Source organism: Poecile atricapillus, chromosome 39 (assembly GCF_030490865.1).
Source record: "Poecile atricapillus isolate bPoeAtr1 chromosome 39, bPoeAtr1.hap1, whole genome shotgun sequence".
In the NCBI taxonomy this organism is placed as follows: Eukaryota; Metazoa; Chordata; class Aves; order Passeriformes; family Paridae; genus Poecile; species Poecile atricapillus.
Genome location: NC_081287.1, coordinates 560,489 through 579,358, shown reverse-complemented (window position 1 = coordinate 579,358; position 18,870 = coordinate 560,489). Strand labels below are relative to the sequence as shown.

Here is an 18,870-nt window from a genome sequence, read left to right as displayed (position 1 = left end):
GGGGGAGGCGGGAGATACCACTGAGGGCGCGGAGGGGGAGCTGTATGGACCATACCAGCGTAAAGCAGCGTGGGAGAGCGAGGCCTTCTGACAGGGCTGTACCATTACAGGAATGGGGGTGTCCCCAGTGTCACCACAGACCCCTCGTGTCCCAGGTCACCTTTATTGTCCCCTTGGGGACACGAAACCCCCCCCAGGGTGGCCACACCCCCCAAATTTGGGGTGAAAAGGGACATTTTTGGCTGGGTGGGGGGACCCAGAGCGGCTCCGGTGACCCCAAGGACAGGGACGAGGTCCCCAAAGTGTCCCCAAAAACGGATTTGGGGGTGCCAAGGGTCCGAATTTCCCCCCCAAAACCATCGGGGGGGTCCCAAACTGGCCCTAAAAACAGAATTTGGGGTCCCAAAGTTTCCCCCAAAAACGGATTTGGGACTCCTAAAATTCCAACCTAGCCCCAAAAAAAATCCCCACAAAAATTTGGGCATCCCAAAGTCCCAAAGTGTCCCCAGAACCCATCCTGGGGACTCCAAAGTGTCCCCAAAAACCGATTTGGGGACCCAGGAGTCCCAATTTCCCCCAAAATTCCATCCTGGGGGTCCCAAATTCGGGGTCGCGGGCGGGTAAAAGCAGAAAATAAAATAAATTAAAAGCTGGGGGGGTTTTGGGGTGTCCCCCTGATGTCCCCCCGGTGTCCCCCCGGTGTCCCCTCGGTGTCCCCTCAGTTCACCACCAGCGCGTTGTCCTGCGTGGGAGCCCTGCGGGGACAAAATTTTGGGGTTTTTTAGGAGATTTTGGGGAGATTTTGGGGGGAGGGACCCCAGGGAGACCCCCCCAGACCCCAAAAATTCCCGGAGGGGAGAGGGGAGCACAAAAAGCTGAGGGAGGGGCCGAGGTTGGGGTATTTTGGGTGGATTTTGGGGTGATTTTGGGGTGATTTGGGGCTGGATTTTGGGGTGATTTGGGGCTGGATTTTGGGGTGATTTGGGGCTGGGTTTTTGGGGTGATTTTGGGGTGATTTGGGGCTGGATTTTGGGATTATTTTGGGGTGATTTGGGGCTGGATTTTGGGGTGATTTGGGGCTGGATTTTGGGGTGATTTGGGGCTGGATTTTGGGGTGATTTTGGGGTGATTTGGGACTGGATTTTGGGGTGATTTTGGGGTGATTTGGGGCTGGATTTTGGGGTTATTTAGGGGTGATTTGGGGCTGGATTTTGGGGTGATTTTGGGGTGATTTGGGACTGAATTTTGGGGTGATTTAGGGGTGATTTGGGGCTGGATTTGAGGCCGGATTTTGGGGTGATTTGGGACTGGATTTTGGGGTTATTTAGGGGTGATTTGGGGCTGGATTTTGGGGTGATTTTGGGGTGATTTGGGGCTGGATTTTGGGGTGATTTGGGGCTGGATTTTGGGGTGATTTGGGGCTGGATTTTGGGGTGATTTTGGGGTGATTTGGGGCTGGATTTTGGGGTGATTTTGGGGTGATTTGGGGCTGGATTTTGGGATCATTTTGGGGTGATTTGGGGCTGAATTTTGGGGTGATTTGGGGTTGGATTTGGGGCTGGTCCAGGGGTGGATTTTGGGGTCATTCTGGGGTGATTTGGGGCTGGATTTTAGGGGTGATTTGGGGCTGGATTTTGGTGTGATTTTGGGGTGATTTGGGGCAGATTTTGGGATCATTTGGGATCCCCCCCCTCAGGTGACACCGCCCAGGACCCCCCAGACCCCCCCAGACCCCCCCGAGCCCCCCGAGCCGGGGTCCGGACCGGCCGCAGCAGCAGAGGGCGGAGCAGGAGGTGGAGCTGTCCCGGCGGAACTTTCCGGATTTGGGGCTGTCCTGGCACTGAGCGATGAAGAGCTGGAGCTGAGACGGGGGAGGGGCCGCCTCCGACTGGCTCTGGGGACAGGGGAGGGACAGAGATGACGTCACAGCCAGGTGACATCACACCAGGGCGATGTCACACCCAGGTGACGTCACACCCAGGTGACGTCATGCCCAGATGACGTCACACCCAGATGACGTCACAGCCAGGTGAGGTCACACCCAGGTGACATCACATCCATGTGACTTCACACCCAGATGAAGTGATACCCAGATGACGTCACACCCTGGTGACATCACACCCAGGTGACGTCACGCCCAGATGGCGTCACGCCCAGGTGACGTCACGTCCAGATGACATCACACCCCGGTGACATCACACACAGGTGACGTCATGCCCAGGTGACGTCACACCCAGGTGACGTCATGCCCAGGTGACGTCATGCCCAGATGACGTCACACACTGGTGGCGTCACACCCATGTGATGTCACGCCCGAGTGAGGTCACACCCAGGTGACGTCACGTCCAGATGACATCACGCCCAGATGATGTCACGCCCAGATGATGTCACACCAGGGTGATGTCATGCCCAGGTGAGGCCCCAGGTGACGTCATACCCAGATGACATCACATCCATATGATGTCACGCCCAGGTGAGGTCATACCCAAATGATGTCACACCCAGATGATGTCACACCCAGGTGACATCACACACTGGTGATGTCACACCCAGATGACGTCAAGCCCAGGTGAGGCCCCAGATGACATCACACCCAGATGATGTCACGTCCAGATGACGTCAAGCCCAGGTGATGTCACACCAAGGTGATGTCACACCAGGGTGATGTCCTGCCCAGGTGAGGCCCCAGGTGCGCGGCTCACCTTGATGGTGTCGTAGGAGCCGGTGATGAGGGCGATGAAGAGGCTGAGCACCATGTAGATGAAGAGCGCGCTGAAGGAGTACAGGTACACCTGGCTGAAGAGCCACACCAGCGCCCCGCTGGGACGCAGCGCCGCGAAGGTGGCAAACATGTCATCGCCATTGACCAGCGAGAAGAGACACTCGGACACCATGGACAGAGAGCGGAACTGCGGAGAGGGACACCTGTGTCACCTGTGTGTCACCTGTGTCACCTGTGTGTCACACCTGTCACACCTGTCACACCCCTGTCATCGCCATTGACCAGGGAAAAGAGGCACTCTGACACCATGGACAGCGAGCGGAACTGCGGAGAGGGACACCTGTCACACCTGTGTCACCTGTCACACCTGTGTGTCACCTGTGTGTCACCTGTCACACCCCTGTCATCGCCATTGACCAGGGAAAAGAGACACTCGGACACCATGGACAGCGAGCGGAACTGTCAATGGAAACACCTGGGTCACACCTGTGTCACCTGTGTGTCACACCTGTCACACCTGTCACACCCCTGTCATCGCCATTGACCAGCGAGAACAGGCACTCCGACACCATGGACAGCGAGCGGAACTGTCAATGGAAACACCTGTGTGTCACCTGTGTGTCACCTGTGTGTCACCTGTGTGTCACCTGTGTCACCTGTGTCACCTGTGTGTCACCTGTCACACCTGTCACACCTGTCACACCTGTCACACCTGTCACACCCCTGTCATCGCCATTGACCAGGGAAAACAGGCACTCCGACACCATGGACAGCGAGCGGAACTGCGGGGAGGGACACCTGTGTCACCTGTGTGTCACCTGTGTGTCACCTGTGTGTCACCTGTGTCACCTGTGTGTCACCTGTGTGTCACCTGTGTCACCTGTGTGTCACCTCAATGTCACCTGTGTGTCACCTGTGTGTCACCTGTGTGTCACCTGTGTCACCTCAATGTCACCTGTGTCACCTGTGTCACCTGTGTGTCACCCCCACATCATCCATGGATTTAGGGAGGGATTGAACCCCAAACCCGGAATTTGGGAACCCCCCAACCCCAAAAGGGGAATTTGGGAACCCCAAAAGGGGAATTTGGGAATCCCAAAAATGGGAATTTGGGAATTCCCAACCCCAAACCCGGAATTTGGGGACCCCAAAAATGGGAAATTGGGAATTCCCAATCCCGAAAGGAGAATTTGGGAACCCCAAAATGGGAATTTGGGAACCCCCCAACCCCGGAATTTGGGAATTCCCAACCCCAAAAAGGAGAATTTGGGAACCCCAAAAGGGGAATTTGGGAATTCCCAATCCCAAAAAGGGGAATTTGGGAACCCGAAAAGGGGAATTTGGGAACCCCAAAAATGGGAATTTGGGAATTCCCAATCCCAAAAGGAGAATTTGGGAACCCCCCAACCCCGGAATTTGGGAATTCCCAACCCCAAAATGGGAATTTGGGAACCCCAAAAGTGGAATTTGGGAACCCCAAAAATGGGAATTTGGGAATCCCAATCCCAAAATGGGAATTTGGGAACCCCAAAAATGGGAATTTGGGAACCCCCAACCCCAAAATGAGAATTTGGGAACCCCAAAAGGGGAATTTGGGAACCCCCAACCCCAAAATGAGAATTTGGGAACCCCAAAACAGAAATTTGGGAATTCCCAACCCCAAAAAGGGAATTTGGGAACCCCAAAAGGGGAATTTGTGAATCCCAAAAATGGGAATTTGGGAATCCCAAAAATGGGAATTTGGGAATTCCCAATCCCAAAAGGGGAATTTGGGAACCCCAAAAGGGGAATTTGGGAACCCCAAAATGGGAATTTGGGAATTCCCAATCCCAAAAATGAGAATTTGGGAACCCCAAAAGGGGAATTTGGGAATTCCCAATCCCAAAAATGGGAATTTGGGAACCCCAAAAATGGGAATTTGGGAATTCCCAATCCCAAAACGGGAATTTGGGAACCCCCCAACCCCAAAATGAGAATTTGGGAACCCCAAAATAGGAATTTGGGAACCCCAAAATGGGAATTTGGGAACCCCAAAAGGGGAATTTAGGAACCCCAAAAATGGGAATTTGGGAATTCCCAATCCCGAAAGGGGAATTTGGGAACCCAAAAATGGGAATTTGGGAATTCCCAACCCCAAAAAGGAGAATTTGGGAATCCCAAAAATGGGAATTTGGGAACCCCAAAAATGGGAATTTGGGAATTCCCAATCCCAAAATAGGAATTTGGGAACCCCCCAACCCCAAAATGAGAATTTGGGAACCCCAAAATAGGAATTTGGGAACCCCAAAATGGGAATTTGGGAACCCCAAAAGGGGAATTTGGGAACCCAAAAAGGGGAATTTGGGAATATCCAAACCCCAAAACAGAAATTTGGGAACCCCAAAAGGAGAATTTGGGAATTCCCAACCCCAAAATAGGAATTTGGGAACCCCAAAATGGGAATTTGGAAATCCCCAATCCCAAAAATGGGAATTTGGGAATTTTGGGGCCGTCCCCACCTTGATGTGGTGCGGGCCCAGCACGATCCAGCCGCAGAAGCAATATCCCAAATAAATCACGGCCACGCAGCAGCAGAAACGCATCACGTTGGGCAGCGCCACGCGCAGCGTCACGATCAGGATCTGGGGGGAAAAACGGGGAAATCGGGAAAAACGGGAATTGTGGATCCATGGGGAGGGAAAAAAACGGGATTTGGGGCGGGAAAATGGGGATTTGGGGTGAGAAAATGGGGATTTGGGGTGGGAAAATGGGGATTTGGGGAGGGAAAATGGGGATTTGGGGCTGGAAAATGGGGATTTGGGGAGGGAAAATGGGAATTGTCCCCACCCCAAGTGTCACAAAGAGGATTTTGGACACGAAAAATGGGATTTAACCCTGTCCATGTGCCCAGCTGTCCCCAAGTATCTCCCCAGCTGTCCCAGGTGTCCCCAGGTGTGTCCCCAGCTGTCCCCAGGTGTGTCCCCAGCTGTCCCCAGGTGTCCCCAGGTGTCCCCAGCTGTCCCAGGTGTGTCCCCAGCTGTCCCCAGGTGTGTCCCCAGGTGTCCCCAGATGTCCCCAGGTGTCCCCAGCTGTCCCCAGGTGTGTCCCCAGCTGTCCCCAGCTGTCCCCAGGTGTCCCCAGCTGTCCCCAGGTGTGTCCCCAGCTGTCCCAGGTGTGTCCCCAGCCGTCCCCAGGTGTGTCCCCAGCTGTCCCCAGCTGTCCCCAGGTGTCCCCAGCTGTCCCCAGGTGTGTCCCCAGGTGTCCCCAGCTGTCCCCAGGTGTGTCCCCAGGTGTCCCCAGCTGTTCCCAGGTGTCCCCAGGTGTGTCCCCAGCTGTCCCCAGGTGTGTCCCCAGGTGTCCCCAGCTGTCCCAGGTGTCCCCAGGTGTGTCCCCAGCTGTCCCCAGCTGTCCCCAGGTGTCCCCAGCTGTCCCCAGGTGTGTCCCCAGGTGTCCCCAGGTGTCCCCAGCTGTCCCCAGGTGTCCCCAGTGCCACTCACGTTGTATTTCTGGAAGAAGGTCAGGTACCGGATGACCCCGACCCAGACGAGCAGTGTGGATGTCCCCAGCAGGATGCTGCACACGTCGTAGTCCGAGAAGTTCTGTGGGGACAGCGTGGGGACAGCGTGGGGACAGCGTGGGGACAGCGTGGGGACAGTGCCACCAGGGCAGGGCCAGCACCCAGGGGTGTCACTGTCCCCTCGCTGCTGTCCCCAGGGGTGGTGTCACTGTTCCCTCGCTGTCCTCAGGGGTGGTGTCACTGTCCCCAGAGGTGTCCCTGTCCCCAGGGGTTTCAGTATCCCCAGAGGTGTCCCTGTCCCCAAGGATGGTGTCACTGTCCCCAGGAGCGGTGTCACTGTCCTGTCACTGTCCCCAGGGTGGTGTCACTGTCCCGTTGCTGTCCCCAGGGTGGTGGTGTCCCTGTCCCGAGGGGGGGGGTGTCATTGTCCCCAGGGGTTGTGTCCCTGTCCCCAGAGGTGGTGTCACTGTCTCCAGAGGTGTCCCTGTCCCCAGAGGTGTCCCTGTCCCCAGGGATGGTGTCCCTGTCCCCAGGGGTGTCCCTGTCCCCAGGGATGGTGTCACTGTCCCGTCGCTGTCCCCAGAGGTGTCCCTGTCCCCAGAGGTGTCCCTGTCCCCAGGGTGGTGTCACTGTCCCACTGCTGTCCCCAGAGGTGTCCCTGTCCCCAGGGGTGTCCCTGTCCCCAGGGGTGGTGTCACTGTCCCGTCGCTGTCCCCAGGGGTGGTGTCCCTGTCCCCAGGGCAGTGTCCCTGTCCCCAGGGGTGGTGTCACTGTCCCACTGCTGTCCCCAGAGGTGTCCCTGTCCCCACCTTGGCCTCGATGCCGATCTTGAGGACGGTGCCCAGCACGGTCAGGAGGTCGCTGGTGACCAGCAGCAGGTACCATCCATTGAGGAACTCCAGCCGCTCCCACACGGACACGGCGCGGCCGTGCCGGCGCCACAGGAACCGGCTGAACTCCTGTGGGGACAGCGCTGTCACCGCCGCGGTGGCACTGCCGGGGTGGCACCTCTGGGGTGGCACCTCTGGGGTGCCACCAGCTCCCACCATCCACAGACAGCCACTCCCACCATGTCCCCATGACCCACTGTGTCCCAATGTCCCACCGTGTCCCACCGTGTCCCCATGTCCCAATGTCCCACTGTGTCCCACCATGTCCCAATGTCCCCATGTCCCAATGTCCCCATGTCCCACTGTGTCCCGTGTCCCAATATCCCACCATGTCCCAATGTCCCTGTGTCCCAATGTCCCACTGTGTCCCACCATGTCCCCACGTTCCACCATGTCCCAATGTCCCACTGTGTCCCCATGTCCCAATGTCCCTCCATGTCTCCGTGTCCCACTGTGTCCCTCTGTGTCCCCATGTCCCGATGTCCCCATGTCCCAATGTCCCACCATGTCCCCATGTCCCCATGTCCCAATGTCCCAATGTCCCATCGTGTCCCAATGTCCCATCGTGTCCCCAGGTCCCAAAGTCCCACCGTGTCCCAATGTCCCACCGTGTCCCCATGTCCCAATGTCCCACCGTGTCCCCATGTCCCAATGTCCCACCATGTCCCAATGTCCCACCGTGTCCCAATGTCCTACTGTGTCCCACCATGTCCCAATGTCCCATCGTGTCCCACCATGTCCCACCATGTCCCATCGTGTCCCAGCGCTCCCCACCATCTCCCACCATCCCCCCACATCCCATCAATCCCCTCCCCCAAACCCACCCCCCCCAGTTCCGGTTCTGGTGCTGGTTCTGGTTCCAGTTCCAGACCCGGTTCCCAGTTTCCAGAGCTGGCTCTAGAGCTGGTTCCAGACTGGGTTCTAGACTGGGTTCTAGAGCGGTTCTAGACTGGGTTCTAGACTAGGTTCTAGACTCGGTTCTAGATTGGTTCTAGACTCGGTTCTAGATTGGTTCTAGACTCAGTTCTAGACTCGGTTCTAGATCGGTTCTAGATCGGTTCTAGACTGGGTTCTAGACTGGGTTCTAGACTCGGTTCTAGCTGGGGTCCCGGTGCCGGTGCCGGTGCCGGTACTGACCCGCTGCAGGAGCAGCCCGCGGGCGATGGAGCGGGCACAGAGCGCCAGGGACAGCGAGCACACGGCTGTCACCAACACGTCAAACGCCAGGCGCCGCGAATTGTCACCTGTGGGGACAGGGACAGCCGGGGTCACCTCGGGGACAGCCGGGGACACCTTGGGGACAGCCGGGGTCACCTCGGGGTCACCTCGGGGACAGCCGGGGACACCTCAGGGACAGCCGGGGACACCTTTGGGACAGCCGGGGACACCTCGGGGACAGCCGGGGACACCTTGGGGACAGCCGGGGTCACCTCGGGGACAGCCGGGGACACCTTTGGGGACACTTTTGGGACACCTGGGGTCACCTTTGGGACACCTGGGGACACCTTGGGGACACCTTGGGGACACCTGGGGTCACCTTTGGGATACCTGGGGACACCCTGGGGACACCTGGGGTCACCTTTGGGATACCTGGGGACACGCTGGGGACACCTGGGGTCACCTTTGGGACACCTGGGGACACCTTTGGGGATACGTGGGGACATATTTGGGGACACCTGGGGTCACCCTCAGGGACAGCCGGGGTCGCCCTTGGGGACACCTGGGGACACCTTTGGACACCTGGGGTCACTTCCCAAGGCCTGGGGACACCTGGGGTCACCTTTGGGGCCAGGTGCCACCATGGTGTCACCTCTGCCAGGCGTGGCAGGGTGGTGGCACTCCCAGGGGACACCCCCAGAACCCATTGTCACCGATTGTCACCCATTGTCACCTGTGCCCGGCAGCAAGGGGTGGTGGCACTCCCAGGGGACACCCCCACGGCCCATTGTCATCCATTGTCACCCATTGTCACCTGTGCCAGGCGTGGCAGGGTGGTGGCACTCCCAGGGGACACCCCCAGAACCCATTGTCACCCATTGTCACCCATTGTCACCTGTGCCAGGCGTGGCAGGGTGGTGGCACTCCCAGGGGACACCCCCACAGCCCATTGTCACCCATTGTCACCCTCTGTCACCCTCTGTCACCTGTGCCGGGCAGCGAGGGGTGGTGGCACTCCCAGGGGACACCCCCACAGCCCATTGTCACCCATTGTCACCCACTGTCACCCTCTGTCACCTGTGCCAGGCAGCGAGGGGTGGTGGCACTCCCGGATGGCCGCGTGGGTGTCCAGGCGGATCCGCACTCGCCCGCTGTGGGCGCGGTTGTCAAACGTCACCTGGGGACAGGAGGGTGGCACTGTCACTGTGTCACTGTCACTGTGTCACTGTCACTGTGTCACTGTCACTGTGTCACTGTCACTGTCCCTGCACTCGCTGGCCACCCCCGAGGGCCCCCAGAGGGACACAGGGACAGGAGGGGACAGAGGGACACTCAAGAAAGACACTCGGGGGACACTGAGGGACACTTTGGGGACCCTGGGGACATTGAGGACACTCAGGAACACTCTGGGGACACTTTGGGGACACTCAGGGAAACTCAGGGACAATCAGGGAACACTGGGGACACTTTGGAGACACTTTGGGGACACTGAGGACACTCAGGGAAAACCAGGGACAATCAGGGGACACTTTGGGGACACTCTGGGGACACTCAGGGACACTTTGGGGACACTCAGGGACACTTTGGGGACCCTGGGGACACTTTGGGGACACTCAGGGATATTTGGGGTCACTCAGGGACACGCTGGGACACTTTGGGGACACTCAGGGACACTCTGGGGACACTCAGGGACACTCTGGGGACACTGACGGTGACACTGAAGGTGTAGCAGTCGGGGATCTCGTGGTTCAGCAGCGTTTGGATGTTGATGGCCTTGAGCTGGAACTCCACGGTGACATTGATCAGCCTGAGGGGACAAAAAACACCCCAAAATCCCAAAATTCCCAAAAAAAAAACCACCCCAAAATCCCAGAATTCCCTAAAAAAACCACCCCAAAATCCCAAAATTCCCTAAAAAGGGAAAAATTCCACCTCAAACTCCCAAATTCCCAAAGGATTTACCTGTGGAACTGGAGGGTGAAGTTGCCGTCGGTGCCGTCCAGCGCCGGTGGCCGGGGGTCCCCGGGGTGCACCCCCAAACACTCTGTGGGGTCGGGATTGGGGTCAGGGTGAGCCCAAAGGTTCCTGGGATCCTTCTGGATGTTCTGGGATCACCCTGAACCCCAAATCCCAACCCCCAAATCCCCTGGGGCCATCCCAAACCCTGAATCTCAAACCCCAAACCCCAAACCCCCAAATCCCAACCCCAGACCCCAAACCCCAACCCCAGACCCCAACCCCAAATCCCAAACCCCAAATCCCCTGGGGCCATCCCAAACCCTGAATCTCAAACCCCAAACCCAAACTGCCAGATCCCAAACCTCAAACCCCAAACACAATTTCCAAATCCCAACCACAGACACCAAACCCAAACCCCAAACCCCAAACTCCCAAATCCCAAACCCCAAACCCAACCTGAGACCCCAGACCCCAACCACAGACCCCAATTCCCAAACCCCAAACCCAACCTGAGACCCCAAACCCAGACCCCAAACCCCAAACTCCCAAATCCCAAACCCCAAACACAGACCCCAAACCCAGACCCCAAACCCAGACCCAAAACCCCAGACCCCAAATCCCAAATCCCAGACCCCAAACTCTGAAACCCCAAATCCCAATCCCAGACCCCAGACCCCAAACCCCAAACCCCAAATCCCAAACCCCAGACCCCAAACTCTGAAACCCAAACCCCAAATCCCAAACCCCAGACCCCAAACCCCAAACCCCAGACCCCAGACCCCCCTCCCCATCCCAGACCGGTGACGACGCCGGGGTCGATGTCGAAGGTGTCGTTGCCGGGGTCGATGTCCCCCCTGCGGAAGAAGCGCTGGCACAGCCGGAGCCCGGCGCTGTCACCGTAGGCGTAACGGCCCAGGGACTCGTTGGGGACAGCCAGGTACTGTGGGGACACCGACACGGGGCTGGGGGTGGCCCTGGGGCACCTGAGTGTCCCCAAACCACCCCAGTGTCCCCAAACCCATCCCGATGTCCCCAAACCCATCCCGGGGTCCCCAAACCCATCCCGATGTCCCCAAAACCATCCCGATGTCCCCAAACCCATCCCAGTGTCCACAACCAATTCTGGTGTCCCCAAACCCATCCCGGGGTCCCCAAACCCTCCTGGTGTTCCCAATCCCCTCCTGGTGTCCCCAACCCATTCTGGTGTCCCCAAACCCTCCTGGTGTCCCCAACCCATTCCAGTGTCCCCAAACCCATCCCGGTGTCCCCAAACCCATCCCAGTGTCCCCAAACCCCTCCCAGTGTCCCAAACCCCTCCTGGTGTCCCTGTGTCACCTTCTCGAGGATGAAGGCCAGGTTCTCCAGGAGGTCCCAGTGTCCCCAAACCCCTCCCAGTGTCCCCAGCCCCTCCTGGTGTCCCCAACCCATTCCAGTGTCCCCAAACCCATCCCGGTGTCCCCAAACCCATCCCAGTGTCCCCAAACCCCCTCCAGTGTCCCAAACCCCTCCCGGTGTCCCTGTGTCACCTTCTCGAGGACAAAGGCCAGGTTGTCCAGGAGGTCCCAGTGTCCCCAAACCCTTCCCAGTGTCCCCTGACCCATCCTGGTGTCCCCAAACCCCCCCCAGTGTCCCCTGACCCCTCCCGGTGCCCCCGTGTCACCTTCTCGAGGATGAAGGCCAGGTTGTCCAGGAGGTCCCAGTGTCCCCAAACCCCCCCGTGTCCCCTGACCCTCCCGGTGTCCCTGTGTCACCTTCTCGAGGACAAAGGCCAGGTTGTCCAGGAGGTCCCCGCGGGTGTAGGTGGCCTGGGTGTCATCGGCGCCGTCCTCGTAGCCCTTGAGGAACAGGTGCTTGAAGGCCACCGTGTTGTCCTCCTTGAAGGCCACCACCAGCTGGTTACTGAGCCCAAACAGGATCAGCTGGGGACAAAGGCCACCACCTCTGTCACCAGCTGTCCCACCGTGGTGACACTGCTGTGTTTGGTCCCAAAACGGTGTCACAGTTTGGGGACAGAGGCCATGGCTGCCATCAGCCCCTGTCCCACCACAGTGACGCTGCCATGCTTTGTCCCAGGACACTCCAGCGTCCCTTTCTGAGTGTCCCCATGTCCCTGTGTCCCTTTCTGAGTGTCCCCATGTCCCTGTGTCCCCTCTCCGATGTCCCTGTGTCCCCTCCCTGGTGTCCCAGCCCCTCCTGTCACCATCCCCAGTGTCCCCATGTCCCTGTGTCCCCTCCCCGGTGTCCCTGTGGCACATCCCTGATGTCCCCATGTCCCCTCTCTGGTGTCCCTGGCACTTCCCCGTGTCCCTGTGTCCCCATCTCAGTGTCCCTGTCCCCTCCCCAGTGTCCCTGTCCTCTCCCTGATGTCCCCATGTCCCCTCCCCAGTGTCCCTGTCCTCTCCCTGATGTCCCCATGTCCCCTCCCCGGTGTCCCAGCCCCTCCTGCTGCCATCCCCGCTGTCCCCTTGCTGTCCCCACTGCCATCCCCGCTGTCCCCTTGCTGTCCCTGCCATCCCCGGTGTCCCTGGTGTCCCCACTGCCACCCCCGGTGTCCCCTCGCTGTCCCTGCCACCCCCGGTGTCCCCGCTGTCCCCACTGCCACCCCCGGTGTCCCCGCTGTCCCCCCGGTGTCACCTGCACGGTGACAAGGACGATCTTGGCGATCTGCAGTGCCAGTTTGACGGGCCGCCTGCCGCGGGCCCGGTATTTGTCACAGGGGCTCATGAAGAAATACTTGAGGCGCCGCCGCAGCTCTTCCTCCTCCTCATCATCCTCATCCTCATCCTCCTCCGGTACCGGCGCCGCCCCGGCCGTGCCGTACCCGGGCCCGCGGCTCAGCAGCCGCTCGGTCTCTGGGGACACCGGCCGGTGTCACCTCGGGACGGTGTCACCTGGGGCCGGTGTCACCTGGGGCCGGTGTCACCTGGGGCCGGTGTCACCCCTGTCCCGATGTCACCTGGGGCCGGTGTCACCTTGGGACGGTGTCACCTGGGGCCGGTGTCACCCCTGTCCCGGTGTCACCCCTGTCCCGGTGTCACCTCGGCTGGTGTCACCTGGGGCCGGTGTCACCTCGGCCGGTGTCACCCCTGTCCCGGTGTCACCTGGGGCCGGTGTCACCTGGGGCCGGTGTCACCCCTGTCCTGGTGTCACCTGGGGCCGGTGTCCCCCCATTGTTCAGTGTCACCCCTGTCCCGGTGTCACCTCAGTCCGGTGTCTCCCCTGTCCCGGTGTCACCTGGGGCCGGTGTCACCTGGGGCCGGTGTCACCCTCAGGTCCCGGTGTCCCCCAATTGTTCGGTGTCTCCCCTGTCCCGGTGTCACCCCGGCCCCGGTGCCACCCCATTGCTCGGTGTCACCCCCGGGTCCCGGTGTCCCCTCAGGCCTGTGTCACCCCCTGGGCCGTGTTCCCCGGGGTCCCGGTGTCCTCCCTGTGCCCGGTGTCCCCTCAGGCCCCCGCTGTCCCCTCAGGCCCCCGCTGTCCCCTCAGGCCCAGGCCCCGCTGTCCCCTCGCCCCTCACGGTTCCCGGCACTCCCTGTCCCCGTGTCCCCCTTGTCCCGCTCCCATTCCCACACGGGCTCGGGGTCCGAATCCCGCATTCCCGGTCCCATTCCCGGTCCCTGTCCCCATTCCCGGTCCCTGTCCCCATTCCCGGTCCCATTCCCGGTCCCATTCCCGTTCCCGCTCCGTCTCCCCTCACACCGGACGCCGCCGCCATTGCTCCGGCCCGCCCCGGCCCTCACGTGACCGGGGAAACACCGCGCTGCTCGCGCCCGCCAATCACAGCGCGCCATCGCTCCCTCATTTGCATAACCACGCCCCTCAGCTTGGCCCCGCCCACCCCGGCGGCCCCGCCCGGGCTCCGTTCGCTCCCAGTTCCCTCCCAGTGCTCCCAGTAAGGGCGGGACTGGCGGGGAAAGCGCTCCCAGTTCCCTCCCAGTGCTCCCAGTAAGGGCGGGACTGGCGGGGAAAGCGCTCCCAGTTCCTTCCTGGTGCCCCCAGTATCGCTCCCAGTGCTCCCAGTTACTTCCCAGTACTCCCAGTATCGTTCCTAGTGCCCCCAGTATCACTCCCAGTGCTCCCAGTATCGCTCCCAGAGCTCCCAGTGCTCCCAATATCTCTCCCAGTTCCTTCCCAGTGCTCCCAGTATCGCTCCCAGTGTTCCCAGTATCGCTCCCAGAGCTCCCAATATCTCTCCCAGTTCCTTCCCAGTGCTCCCAGTATCGCTCCCAGTGCTCCCAGTATCGCTCCCAGAGCTCCCAATATCTCTCCCAGTTCCTTCCCAGTGCTCCCAGTATCGCTCCCGGTGCCGCGCGGGGCGGGGTCGCGGCTGTTTTTGGGGTCGGCCCCGGACCGGAGGAGGAGGAGGAGGAGGAGGAGGAGGAGGAAGAGGAGGAGGAGGAAGAGGAGGAGGATCGGGAGGAGGATCAGGAGGGAGAGGAGGAGGAGTTAAAGGAGGAGGAGAAAGAGGAGGAGGAGGAGAAAGAGGAGGAGGAGGCTCAGGAGGAGGAGGAGTACCGGGAGGAAGAGGAGGAGGCTCGGGAGGAAGAGGAGGAGGAAGAGCAGCCGTTCCCGGCCGTTCGCCGCCCGCTCCGGCCGCCTCTGCCCGGCTCCGGCCGCCTCTCCCCGGGCCCATGAGCGGGCACCGGGCGATCGCCCCGAAGCCACCGGCGGCGGCTCCCGGAGGGATTTTTTTGGGAATCGGATACGTTTGGATCCTGCAGCAGCCCCCAGCCCAACCGGGAGCGGCCCCGGGGGGAGCCCAGGGGGTCCTCGGGGGGATCTCGGGGGGATCCCAGGGGGTCCTCGGGGGGATCCCGGGGGGAGCCCAGGGGGTCCTCGGGGGGATCCCGGGGGGATCTCCTGCCCCTTCCCTGTGCCATGGACACAAATCCCATCCTCTGCTCGTCCCCCCCGCGCCGCTCAAGGAGGTGAAGACGGAGCCCGAGGAGGACAAACCCCCGCGGCAGAACCTTCTGGAAGAGCCCCTTGGGAGCGGCTCCGCAGCCCAGGGATGCAAGGAGGAGGAGGAGGAGGAGAAACCCCTGAGACTCCACCCGAGGATCGGCTGCGATTCCCGGGGGGAAGGATCCACCCTGGAGCCAGGAGGAGTCCAGAGCTCGGAGCTGGGGCTCCAGCAGCTGCTTTTTGATAAAAAGAAACCCCACAGGTGCGAGGAGTGCGGGAAAAGCTTCCGCAAGAAGCGTTACCTGAACCTCCACAGCCGAATCCACACCGGGGAGAGACCCTTCAAGTGCGAGGAGTGCGGGAAGAGCTTCAGGGTGAGCTCCAACCTCACCATGCACCTGCGGATCCACACGGGGGAGAGACCCTACGAGTGCGAGAAATGCCACAAGAGGTTCCAGAGGAGCTCCAGCCTCATCAGGCACAGGAGGATCCACACGGAGCAGAGACCTTTCAGCTGCCCCGAGTGCGGGAAGGGCTTCGGGAAGAACTCCACGCTCGTCGCCCACCTGAGGATCCACAGCGGGGAGAGACCCTTCAAGTGCGAGGAGTGCGGGAAGAGGTTCAGGGTGAACTCCAACCTGGTCACCCACCAGAGGAGCCACAACAGGGAGAGACCCTACGAGTGTGAGAAATGCTCCAGGAGGTTCCAGAGCAGCTTCAGGCTCCTCCAGCACCAGCAGGTCCACACGGAGGAGAGACCCCACCAGTGTCCCGAGTGCGGGAAGGGCTTCAGGAAAAAATCCCAGCTCGTGGCCCACCGGCAAATCCACAGCGAGGAGAGACCCCACGAGTGCCCCGAGTGCGGGAAGGGCTTCAGGAAGATCTACACGCTGGTGTCCCACCTGAGGATCCACACGGGGGAGAGGCCCTACGAGTGTGAGAAATGCCACAAGAGCTTCCAGAGCAGCTCCCACCTGCTCCGGCACCAGACGATCCACACGGGGGAGAGACCCTTCCGCTGCCCCGAGTGCGGGAAGGGCTTCAACCGCAACTCCAACCTCACGGCCCACCGGCGCATCCACAGCGGGGAGAGGCCCTTCCGGTGCGAGAAGTGCCCCAAGAGGTTCTGCACCAGCACCACGCTGCTCCGGCACCGCTGGATCCACCTGGGCGAGTGGCCCTTCCGCTGCCGCGACTGCGGGAAAGGGTTCAGGAGCGGCTCCCACCTGGTGAAGCACCGGAGGATCCACAGCGGGGACAAACCCTACGAGTGTCCCCAGTGCGGGAAGGGATTCGCCCAGAGCTCCAACATGAGCCGGCACCGGCGGAGCCACCACGGAGGGGAGAGCTGCGTCCCCCCACGGTGATCTACGGTGATCTGCGGTGATTCATGGTGATCTGTGGTGATCCACGGTGATCTGTGGTGATCCACGGTGATTCCCGGTGATCTGTGGTGATCCACGGTGATCCGTGGAGATCTGTGGTGATTCCTGGAGATCCATGGTGGTCCATGGTGATTCCTGGTGATCCGTGGAGAGCTGCAGATGAGCCCCGCAGATGATCCCCGGTGATCCCTGGTGGTCCATGGTGATCCCCGGTGATCTGCAGTGATTCCCGGTGATCCCTGGTGATCCCTGATGACTCCTGGTGATTCCTGGTGATCAGTGGAGATCCGCAGATGAGCCCCGCAGATGATCCCCGGTGATCCGTGGTGATCCATGGAGATCCACGGATGATCCCCAGTGATCCGTGGAGATCCACGGATGAGCCCCACGGATGATCCCCAGTGATCCGTGGAGATCCACAGACGATCCCTGATGATCCGTGGTGATCCCCAGTGATCCGTGGTGATCCCCGGTGATCCCTGCCGGGAACTCTCCTGCCCGGGGTCTCCGGTTCCCCGGGGTCTGCGTTTCCTCCCCGCTGCTCTTTGTGTTTTCAGGATCCCCAATCCGGGATCGCAATAAAAGCCTTGAATTTATTTGTTCATTTTTTATTGGGGTTTTGATTTGGTTTCTTTATCTCCCGTGGTTGGGACAATCCCCGGATGTTCCTCCCCCCTCACCCCCCAACCTTGTCCTTGGGGACTTTGGGGACCCCAAATCTTCCCCTCCAACAGCGGCCGGACCGGGACCGGACACCGGGAACACCCGGAACACCGGGAACACCGGGAACACCGGGACCGGACACCGGGAACACCGGGACCGGACACCGGGAACACCGGGACCGGACACCGGGAACACCGGGAACACCAGGACCGGACACCGGGAACACCGGGACCGGACACCGGGAACACCGGGAACACCCAGACCGGACACCGGGAACACCGGGACCGGACACCGGGAACACCCGGACTGGACACCGGGAACACCCGGACTGGACACCGGGAACGGACACCGGGACCACCGGGAACGGACACCGGGAACACCGGGACCGGGCTCCGAGCTCCAGTACCGAGCACCGGGGACCCCCCGGAATGTCCCCCCAGCCCCATGGGCCGGTCCCGGCAGGGAGCAGGAGGGTCCCCAGGGAGAGGGGAGAGGAGGAGGAAGGGGAGGAGGAAGAGGTGAGGATGATGAGGAGGAGAAGGAAGAGCTGAGAAGGAGCAGGAAGGTGAGGATGAGGAAGAAGAGGTGAGGATGATGAGGAGGAGGAAGAAGAGGAGCAGGAAGGTGAGGATGAGGAGGAGGAGGAGGAAGAAGAGGAGGATGAGGAGCAGGAAGGTGAGGATGAGGAGGATGAGGAAGAAGAGGTGAGAATGACGATGAGGAGGAGGAAGAGCTGAGGAGGAAGAAGAGAATGATGATGAGGAAGAGGAAGAGCTGAGGAGGAGCAGGAAGGTGAGGATGAGGAGGATGAGGAAGAAGAGTTGAGGAGGAGCAGAAGAGGTGAGGATGAGGAGGATGGGGAGGATGAGGAGCAGGAAGGTGAGGAGGAGGAGGAGGAGGAGGAGGAGGAAGAGCTCTGGGTGTGCCTGAAACTCCTGCCCGGTCACATGGGGCAGCCGAGCCAGGAACCGGAGCGGAGCTCGGAGGTACCGCGGGGACACCGGGGGGGGGACACGGGGACAGCGGGGGGGACACGGGGACAGTCCCCAAAAGGGTGGGGGGGACACGGGGACACCGGGGGGGACACGGGGACACCGGGGGGGACACCGGGGGGGGACAGGGGGACAGCGGGGGGGACACGGGGACACCGGGGGGGGACACGGGGACAGCGGGGGGGACACGGGGGCAGTCCCCAAACCCCCGGGGACACCGGGGGGGACACGGGGACACCAGGGGGGGGACACGGGGACAGTCCCCAAACCCCCGGGGACAGCGGGGGGGACACGGGGACAGTCCCCAAAAGGGTGGGGGGGACACGGGGACACCGGGGGGGGACACGGGGACAGTCCCCAAAAGGGTGGGGGGGACACGGGGACACCGGGGGGGGGACACGGGGACACCGGGGGGGACACGGGGACACCGGGGGGGACACGGGGCCGTTCCCCAAAAGGGTGGGGGGGGACACGGGGACACCGGGGGGGGGACACGGGGACAGTCCCCAAACCCCCCCGGGGTGGGGGAGGGGTCCCGCAGCCCCTCGGGAGGATGGGGGGGGGAGGGGACCCCAAAACTTTTGTGTCCCCCCCCCCCCCCCGTAGGATGTCACCCCCCCCCGCGCTGGTGACACTTTTTGGGGGTGGAGGTGACAAAAAGCGCGCGGTGTCACCTCGGGGGGGGGGGGGGGAGGGGGAC

General features: G+C 61.1%; 2 protein-coding genes across 4 annotated transcripts; one reads left to right on the top strand and one right to left on the bottom strand.

Annotated features, from left to right (window-relative positions):
* Positions 1–149: 149 nt before the first annotated feature.
* MCOLN1 (mucolipin TRP cation channel 1) lies at positions 150–14,080 on the bottom strand. The gene is made up of 14 exons (XM_058861809.1): positions 13,925–14,080; positions 12,860–13,077; positions 11,977–12,144; positions 11,024–11,165; positions 10,229–10,310; positions 9,977–10,073; positions 9,344–9,443; positions 8,246–8,352; positions 7,028–7,177; positions 6,199–6,300; positions 5,221–5,343; positions 2,703–2,909; positions 1,764–1,894; positions 150–755 (listed from the first exon to the last, which is right to left on the bottom strand). Exons 1-14 carry the CDS (start codon positions 13,938–13,940, stop codon positions 719–721), a joined length of 1,680 nt encoding a protein of 559 aa, XP_058717792.1. The 5' UTR covers positions 13,941–14,080; the 3' UTR covers positions 150–718.
* A 646-nt stretch (positions 14,081–14,726) lies between these two features.
* Positions 14,727–17,111, top strand: LOC131591277 (zinc finger protein ZFP2-like). Of its 3 annotated transcripts, none has more exons than XM_058861811.1 (2): positions 14,727–16,593; positions 16,938–17,111. In XM_058861811.1, the coding sequence occupies exon 1, from the start codon at positions 14,857–14,859 to the stop codon at positions 16,495–16,497; it is 1,641 nt and encodes a 546-aa protein (XP_058717794.1). In that variant the 5' UTR covers positions 14,727–14,856; the 3' UTR covers positions 16,498–16,593; positions 16,938–17,111. The 3 variants fall into 3 exon arrangements, 1 of the variants encoding a protein (XP_058717794.1); XR_009280304.1 differs by lacking the exon at positions 14,727–16,593 and adding an exon at positions 16,716–16,727; XR_009280305.1 differs by lacking the exon at positions 14,727–16,593 and adding an exon at positions 16,732–16,747.
* Positions 17,112–18,870: the final 1,759 nt, after the last annotated feature.